Source organism: Cottoperca gobio, chromosome 7, assembly GCF_900634415.1.
Source record: "Cottoperca gobio chromosome 7, fCotGob3.1, whole genome shotgun sequence".
Classification (NCBI taxonomy): domain Eukaryota; kingdom Metazoa; phylum Chordata; class Actinopteri; order Perciformes; family Bovichtidae; genus Cottoperca; species Cottoperca gobio.
This window is the reverse complement of record NC_041361.1, coordinates 11,666,050-11,675,488: the sequence shown is the minus strand read 5'-3', so window position 1 is coordinate 11,675,488 and position 9,439 is coordinate 11,666,050. Positions and strand designations below refer to the sequence as shown.

Below are 9,439 nucleotides of genomic sequence, written 5' to 3'. Positions count from 1 at the left end.
CTTTGTTTATTGATCTTTGAATTAATCTTCAGAGTACCTTAAGCTTTCAGATAAATGTAGTGGAGTAAAACATTAAATATGTGCCTCTGAATTGTAATCGAGTAGAAGTATAAAGTAGAAGGAAATGGAAATACTCAAGTTAAATACAAGTACCTCAAAATTGTACTTAAGTTCAGTACTTGTGCAAATCCACAGTTACCGTCCACCACTGGGTATACATGTCATGCAGCTGCCAAAGAAAAGGAATTGGTTAACCACGAAACACTGAGCAAAGGAGAACATAATGAGTACTTTACTAGGAAGAGGGCAACGCAAGTCGTGTCAAGTTAAACTTTATTAAGTTCTGTTTTTCTCTGCATGACTGCCTTGGATTGAAGATTGGTAACAAAAACACACAAAGCATTAACATGGCTGGAAATATCATGATACAGGGCCTAATTTGTATATGACATCAATAAAATAGCATCACTGACAGATTGGTGTGTAGATACACACATTTATTTTTAAATATGAGTATACAAAAAACCCAACAGACATGTGGAAACTCCAGATTTCTATTGCAAGCTGAAGATCTTTCTCAAAGTTGATCCAGACTGTGTGATTATACTTATGTACATGTTTTCATGTACATTTCTTTACAATAAAACGTGTGAGTCGCGTCGTCTTCAAGATGCTATTTTGTGAACTGCTACTGTGATGGTCCCATGACTCCTCACCAGAATGTTTCTGCAAAACAAACACACAAAAACAATAATCATTGTTATGTATTGATCTTTGACTGATGAATCCTATCAACCCACCTGTCATTTGCCTGTAATATTAAGTATGCAATGCAATACTACACTCTTTAACCAAATGCCATGAGCATGCATTATTATTGATGGTGGCTATAAAAATGATTTGTAGTATCATCATAATGGGCATTAGCAATAGTCCAAACCTGACATACATTTTGTTTTTGCATAAATGTACTATTTAAAAAAAAAAGAATACATATCTACAAATATTGAATGTTGGCCTTCAAACTGTCCTTCAAACTTTGACACATTTTGTTTTGTCATTTGATATCTGTCCAGTAATTGAATCATTGATTTACACCTTGTTGACCAATACTGTAATCCTGCCATACTTAGAAAGCAGCCTTGAATTCACGACAAAGCAGCGGGCTCATCTACAGTCACTGTAGGGTCTATTCCTTATAATAATATTAAGTATGGGTGTTAGTCACTGATACCCATGAACCAGAAGATGTTTTACAAAGTCCAGAAGGTGGCAGCATAGTCATGCAAATGAATAAAACTCCTTTACCAGGACTTGTAGCACAGTCTGAGGTACAAATAATAGACGCTCAATCTTTGATTTTGGAACTCTTCCAAAACTTTTTCCTAGTTTTATTGATCTCCCCAAGTGTTTATTAAAACCACTACAGGCAAACCTTTTAAATTCAGTGAGATGGCTGAAAAGGGAGGAGAAGCAAGTTACTCAAGCAAAAAAAAGACAAAAGATTGTGTCAGCGCTCACCCTGACTCAGACTCCAGGCACACAGTCGGACTGTCTGTTGGGTCTTTGGTGAGAGCTGCAGCTTGTTTGGCCAAAACTGACACGACACCGCCATGTTCATCAGACAGGGAGCCACGGCCTGGTGATGCATGTGAAATATTAAAAGTGTTACTGTACAGAACTGAAGAAACGTCAAAAGACTAATTAAACATTCTCCTGAGGTAACTGAAAGGCATCCATCCATCCCATCATACAGTATGCTGAGTGTGTTACTTATTGTCAGTGTTTCCTCACTTTGTTATTTTTTACCAGGAAAGTTGCTCAGCAATTTCCTCAACCATGTTATATAACACATATTTCTCCACAAGTTATTCCCAGTTAAAAGCAATTATTAACTTTGTGAATATGATCGGACTTGGACTGATTATGCAAGTTGTTTGTGTTGTACACATTTAGAAACATGCATTTTCTGTTTGAATCATTTGTACTTTAATTAATTTCCAATGGAGTTAAAGATAGTTTACTTAGTTTTTCTCAGTTGCTTTTGCACAATCGTCAAATTGAAAGTCATTATAAAGGCCTCTTCCTGCAGGAGCCTGGTGGGCGGAGTCGGGGCATCAGAGGGATTCAGCTCACCCGCTATGACTACAAGACTATATAAGCTGTTGGCAGCATCTCTGACTTCTGCCCTGTTTGGTTTTGTTACATTTAGTTTATTATAACACTCATTCGTAAACTCATTTTCCGTTACAACTCAGTTGCCCCTACTTTGTCCTGCCTTGAACCCGGTTGTGACACATTGTGCGCTTGTTCAGGATCCAATTAAATATGTTGGTAAGATGAAGTCTCGGCTTTGAGGTCATTTGGCCTGGTTGTTTTGTGTTGCTACCTCCTGTGACAATGGGGGTTTGTTCATTTGTATGTAGGCATTTGGGCCTTTGGTTAAAAAATGGCAGCCTACTTAAAGTGCAATTTGGAGAGTATCAAATAAGTTGTTTCTTTTTCTAATGGGGGAGAGCAATATTCTAGTCTTTTTTTGCCTTGTTGTGGGTGCATACTTGGTAAGTGTTAGTCCAATGTGCATTTTGGATTAAATTGTGATTTTGTTACTGTAGTTTTCTCCCATTTAGTTTGGTAACTATGACTTAACAGTAAATGTGTTACAGCTTGACGTCAAAGTTGCGGTGAAAGCGGGCAGAGCTAGGCCATAGCCTATGCTCGGGATCAGGTCAGCGACTCTCTGGGGGTAACTGCATAGCAAGGACTTTCTAGACCCACCGTTTGCAGTGAACACGTACCTCCCCATCTGTAACCGATGGATAATAGAAGAGTACTAACTGTATATTCCACTACAAGTTGTATTGAGACGTGTTTTTACAATGCCTTCTATTTTCAGTTTGACATTACTGTTAAGGTACTAAATAGGGGAACATTGTGAATGAGTTATCTTTGTAAGTGATAAGTGAGCTATTTATTTATTCTGCATTTAATTCTCAGTGAATCAACAGAATGTAACACTAGTTTGGTGTCATTGTCATACTGACACTTATTTAAACATTTGTCTTTGCTTAAGCAACAATAAAGGGACACTTTAATGTGGTGGCTGTGACGAACTGATTTAATTTATTTACATTTGACTTATAAGGTAAATGTGAGTTGGACTGCAACTTTTATTATCATTATGAAATAATCTACTTATTTTCTCATTGAAGAGCCCAAAGGAAAGGATATTAAAAGTGATAGTTAAGCAAATAATAAAAGATGTTAACCACAAGTCTTTTTTTGACAACAGTCCAAAAAATTATTAAAATGACTATCATATAAGGAAGAACACCAGACAATATTCAGACGAGGAGCTGGAGCAAGTGAGAAAGTAAAATAGTAAGTCATAGTAAAATGGTTCCATAATAATCCCCGTTTCATTTAGCCTATACACGCAGGAGGAGGAGGGGAAACTGTTAACTTCACACTTCTCCTTTGTGTGTTCTGAAATGCACTTCAAATGACCCCCTTCTACTATTTGCCTTTGCTATGTTGTATAGGTACAGTGTTACTTGTTTGATGGGTATTCTGTGCTGAGATGGGGCACATATGTTTAATACATGTTATGTATTTCTAATACATTTCTCGTGTGGTGTTATTTCATATAACTAAAAAGAAGTGTAAATGGATTGCGTCAAATTATTTCAAGGGACATGCATGAGGGGATCGCCAGTATATTCTCTATCTTGTGAGGGGTCCTCGGTTGAAAAACCTCTGCTTTACTCTTCCCTCGATAAAAGGTCAGTTTGGCGTAAATATATTTGAGTAACATTTGCATATGAACCTCGGATAAAAACTAGTAACTCGGTGTTTTCTTACAGCCCAGATTGTGTCCTTGTTGATCCGTGCAGAGAACACCGACAACTGCTGGATTCTTCATGCTGCCAACAACAACACACAAACCAAAGAGCTTTCATTAGTCTTTAACATGACGACAATTAAAATAAAAACTCACACAGTCTTTTATTAACTTACGTATCATCGAGATGCTGCTCGAGGGTCGACTCCATTATTAAAAAACGTAAATTACTGCAAAATTCAAGTTTTGGGTATGAAGATTTGTTGTTTTGGTTGTCTGCTTCCTCAAAGCTTCCGGTTGGAGTCAGCTGACCGTCACGTGCAGATAATGATCCCTGTGAGGAGCAAAATACACGAAGCGCGCTAAAATAATAAACAAGACGGACCAAAAAACGCGACGGTAAGAAGTACTGCGTGAACTTGTAGACATGTAGTGTATGTGCATTCAAAGTAGATAGACATTTCCTTTGCAGTTTAACGTCAGCAAATATTAAAACTACATGTACCAACTGGATAGTGTTAATATGTCCTACAGGGAGATTTCATATTCTAAACTACTATCAGCATTTGATATATAAACTCAATACATTGTAGATCATGCATGGCTTCTTGTATGTGGCTCGGTCCTCTAAACTGGATTAATTGTTAAATGAAACCCTTCCTCTCTATGTTTCCTCATTCATATGTTGCTCTCTACATCCAAGCCCCTGTAAGAAAAATATTTGCATTAGATGCATTAAATTAAAAAAATGTCCCCCTCCTCATTATAAGAGCCTTATTGATAATCCAGTTCCCACTTTTTTTGTCACTCATTGCATGGGCGGACACAATGGGATGACTCTGTGTCGCATGTTCCTTAGTCATACAAGTTATTTGGAGAAACATGAAGTTCTTGTTCGACACTCAGATTTCATCACAGAGAATAGATGTCATCTTTCGAAACAAAATCCACATTTAACATTCATCATAACATTGTGGTGCAAACATTATTCAGCTGGATAAACTGTAGCAGCATAATGTGATCTTTACCAATGCCTGTACTTTATTGAAGATAAAATATATTCTTAATAGTATGAGTCTAAAGCAGGGACCTTGTTTCTCGCAGCTTTTTGTTGATGGATTTTGTGTTTTCTTCCAAATTTAGCTGGAGGCCACCACATGGGCTCACCTCCCTGCATGATTTCTACTGCCTGGCCCAAGATGGCGAGGCTTCAGTGCTCTTGCTGACAGGGCAGAAACGGGTGAATGTAATTATGTGGCCGCTGCATTGGAGGAATCCATCACCTGTGCAGCAGCAGGATAATGTGCTGCGGACTAACCCATGGGGTGCGCTCTCCCTCCTCTCCTCTAATTCTTCTATCTTTCTTCTCCTTCGCTCTCTCATATTTCTTTCTCACACATCCTAAATCAGAGCCACAGACAACCTGCGACTCATCACTGTCCAAGCACGCACGTAGGCAAGCACACGTACCTGTTTACGCATGGCATGCAGAATAAATTACAAGGTCCACACACACGTGACATCTTCTTTCCTTGTCTGATACACATGCATGATTGTGCATCCCACACACTCATGCAAGGAATCTTTAATCTTGTACGAAGGGTTGTTGGCATCAAACTAGATCCCATTATTTGCTATACCTGTAGACCACTTTAAAACCCCAGTAAATCTCCAAATGAACCCAGAATAGTGATCTGACAGAGTCAATGTATCATCACACTGTCATATACTGTGTAATGGCTAACATCATTCAGGAACTTCACTATTTATGTTATTTAGCACAATAAGACTCATCAATATCATGCTATCCATCAAGTGACACTAGTTATTGAACAATGGCAATTTATCTCTCCAAATTTGCTCAAACTTTTACCATTGTGATTTATTTGTTTTCAAATAAGTAGATGCAAATAATATGGAATTAATTTAAGATTAATATCAGTTCAGATCAGTGTAGACCTGGAAACAAACTGAACTAAGTTATTCCTTCTCTCAAAAAGACCAAATCTGAACAGAAATTATGCATTTTACTTTCAAAATTGATATTTTGTATATTCCAAACAAATAGCCTGATGAAGATCATATGCATTACACTGATTGCAGAATAGATTGTGTGATTGTTTTACCCTTATAGACCTTATTCTCTCAGTGTGGATAAACTGGTGAAGTGCAGCTAAAGTTGATGGCAGCTGTCACAATACATGGCATCATGGCACATACAGTATATCCCATAATAGCATTGGGAATATTCCTTATCATCCTTACGCAAAGCCCAGTTGAGTCAGCCTGTGGTAATTTCAATAAACTCATTATATGGCTTTGATGGTGATTTGTCTTGTCATGGCTGCTTCAGACTGACAAATAACTCTGGATGTCATGACACCTGTGCCCTTTCTCTCACACAGAGGCGTCAGATTCATTTTAGTTCATGTGAATGTCATCACTTTAGTAGTGTTCCATAATGTTTGTGTTGGCTTGAAGTAAGTAATGGAAACTGTTAGCCTCTGCTTTGAGCAGATGTATGATCAGATCTTATGTAACAGGCAAATATGTACAAGAAGAGGGGACTACTGTGAGCCTCCATCAGCCGCCATGCCGATGAGTAAGATGATGAAGCTTCTGAGGAAACAGGCAGAGAGGGCGTGGGGAGATCTCAGACATGGCGAGGGAGGGAGGGTTGGGTGGGGGTCGGCGGTGGATAAAGAGAGGGAGAGAGTGTGGCTCCCCCCTCCTGAGGAGTTCTGGGAACCTTCATGACTGACTGGAGAGCCAGGGATCCAGAGCGAGGTGCCGGACAGACTGTTAAAAGCTGTTGTCCAGTGTTGAGGGTGTTGAGAGAGTCCAGTTCTCCTGTTGCTGTCATGGGCTTTAGGGCGGTGCTGCTGTCCTTCCTCCTGGTGTCACTAAGCTGGTCCAGAGGAGCCGTCATCACAGGGGTGAGTGAGAGGTTTCCGGCTCTGCTGCACACTGTTAACTCATTTTGTTAAATTCATGTTTAATCAGTTTTTAAAGGAGTGTAACTTTAAATGACTCTTGAGTACATGTTTGATTAGATAACATTCTAGAGCATTGGAGTTGTCATCTTTCTTGTTGAAAGTATATTGAGACACTTAAATTAAATCACTTACTTACTAGGGATGCAACAATTTTCATTATTGCCTAATCTGTAAATAAGTTTTTTGATGAATCAATTTACTGTTTAGTCTGTAACATTTGACAAATGCCTTTCACAAGTTCCCTGAGCTTAAGGCAACATCCTCTTGTTTCTTGTCTAATCAACTATCCAAAACCCCCCAAATATTACAGAGAAAATCAGCAAATCCTGACATTTGAGAAGCAGGAGCCAGCATATGTTTGGTATTGTGTCCTTGCTAAATGAGTTAAACAATTAAATAATTATTAAAATGTACTTTTGATGGATTGAGCGACAGATTGTTCAACACTAATTCTGTTTATGCATTGTGTAGTGTGACGCTCTTCTATATACATTTAGTTTTTAATAATATCTCTATACTATAGAGTTTTGGTTAGATTTTCTCATAGTCATACTACAAATATTGCAAACAGCCCAGTTCCCTTTTTCTGGATAATTTTGTAAAATTCGATTACACGTGACTGACAGGAGACCACATCCTCCTCCGCTTCAAGTCCACTGGAAGAACGAGAGGAAATTATCTCCGTCCTCTGATTGATTCATTGTAAATGAATTAGGGAGTTGATAGCCAATAGATAGAACTGCTTTCACTCTACGAACATGAGAGGATATCTCTATTACAATAAGTAATATTGTAAGTAAGTAAAAATAAAATACATTCAAACATAGAAGGGTATCTCTATTATCAGAAATAAAACTGAGTCACTGTAATCAAAATAACTCATTGGCCTCTTCTTTTCTTGTGTGCATCCTCTACCCCCTCGTCTCTCTCTCTCTCTCTCTCTCTCTCTCTCTCTCTCTCTCTCTCTCTCTCTCTCTCTCTCTCTCTCTCTCTCTCTCTCTCTCTCCTGCAGGCCTGTGACAGAGACGTGCAGTGTGGTTTTGGTCTTTGCTGTGCTGTCAGTCTATGGCTGAGGGGCCTGAGAATGTGCGTCCCAAGAGGTGCAGAAGGGGATGAATGTCACCCCTTTAGCCACAAGGTGGGGAGAAATGTGATGTCACTAATCTTCCTGCACGCACACACACACGCTTAGAGTCATACTCTCTTGCCCACACTTGTTTTCTACGGTAGTCGAAATTCAGATTATATCAAGCTGCTGGCAGGTTGACTGAAGCTTTAGAAAAGCTGCTGATAACTGTAGGGACTATTGATCTTCTCCAGAGGGAACCGGCCAATCGGAGCCATCCATCACTTTGATCATCGGGAGAGCGCAACGACTAGTTCTGCTACCGCCACATCTGTCTCTGAATTCAGACTTTTAAAGAACAGCTTTTTAAGACCTGTAGCTCCACTTGTCAGCTGATGAAGGATATAAACTTATACAGATTATCCCTCCCCCTCCTTTTCCCATTCTCAGGTGCCCTATCCAGGGAAGAGGCAACATCACACCTGCCCCTGTGTTCCCCACTTGGTGTGCACCAGCTACGGTGAAACCAAGTATAGATGTACTGACGACTACAAAAACCTGGACTTTTAACAGACGCACAGACATTGAGATAAAGAAGAGCGTAGCAGAAACAGCATTCAGAGCGAAGACTTGAACAGGCTTTGGATCAGAAACTCATATTAAATCTTCAATGGCTGTATTCTTCATGTGTGTACTTTATGCACTATATTATATAGTTGGGATTCTATCGTTCCACACGTCACGTGGAAATGTCAAGACAGTGTAATCTATTATCAAGAGCCACAGCAGACATCACACTTTTTAAAGTCATTCGTGAACAATTAAAAAAGAAAATTCTGTTTGGTTTTCATGCTCACCTAATGTTTATCAAGAGAAATGTATACATATTGTCAATAAAAGTATAATAACATTTCTCCTGTCTTCAGTTTAAGTTGCTCGGTCAAACATAATGTGTGTGTTATGGGATGTCAAATAGTTTTAATCACAGCCTGATTATGATGAAGGTCATATACATAACGTCCTTCACCTCCATGAACAAACTCATGACTTTGATATTTAAATGACCGACGAAGGGCAATTCCACAAGAACATTTCCGACCGAACATTTAGGTTTAGTTTTTCACTCACTCTTACAATAAATAAGTATTTTGCCATTTCAGAAGATGCCATTTTTAATAAGAATGACTGCCTCTTGTCCTGCTTTAGTATCTTTATGTTAAACATGACATCTTAGGGTGAAATGATTTTAAAGGATTTAAATACAAAACAATAAATCACCGTATATATTATGAGCTGTGGTATTCATTAGAGTAGTGGAAGTGATGGATGTAACTGAGTACATTCATCCAAGTAAAATCTTTAGGCGCTTCTACCTTAAGTATTAGTTTATAATGGTGCTTTATCTTTCCACAGCATGTACACATTAAATGCTATACTTTTTACTGCATTACATTAACAGCTGTAGTTACTTTGCAGATCAAGTATACAAAATAAATCTTTCTGCATAAGGAGTATGCTATTTGACATTTTAAGGAC

The 9,439-nt window shown here is 38.6% G+C and overlaps 2 protein-coding genes and 1 long non-coding RNA gene across 3 annotated transcripts; 2 read left to right on the top strand and 1 right to left on the bottom strand.

The window, feature by feature from the left end:
• Positions 1–316: 316 nt before the first annotated feature.
• Positions 317–4,168, bottom strand: lamtor5 (late endosomal/lysosomal adaptor, MAPK and MTOR activator 5). The gene is made up of 4 exons (XM_029434913.1): positions 4,018–4,168; positions 3,862–3,923; positions 1,522–1,639; positions 317–726 (listed from the first exon to the last, which is right to left on the bottom strand). Exons 1-4 carry the CDS (start codon positions 4,050–4,052, stop codon positions 666–668), a joined length of 276 nt encoding a protein of 91 aa, XP_029290773.1. The 5' UTR covers positions 4,053–4,168; the 3' UTR covers positions 317–665.
• Positions 3,530–6,489, top strand: LOC115010394 (uncharacterized). Its single transcript, XR_003832463.1, has 3 exons — positions 3,530–4,240; positions 4,985–5,166; positions 6,385–6,489. It is a non-coding gene; the product is annotated as an uncharacterized LOC115010394 (long non-coding RNA).
• A 71-nt stretch (positions 6,490–6,560) lies between these two features.
• prok1 (prokineticin 1) lies at positions 6,561–8,816 on the top strand. The gene is made up of 3 exons (XM_029436210.1): positions 6,561–6,777; positions 7,850–7,975; positions 8,354–8,816. The coding sequence occupies exons 1-3, from the start codon at positions 6,595–6,597 to the stop codon at positions 8,471–8,473; spliced, it is 429 nt and encodes a 142-aa protein (XP_029292070.1). The 5' UTR covers positions 6,561–6,594; the 3' UTR covers positions 8,474–8,816.
• The last annotated feature ends 623 nt before the right edge of the window (positions 8,817–9,439 follow it).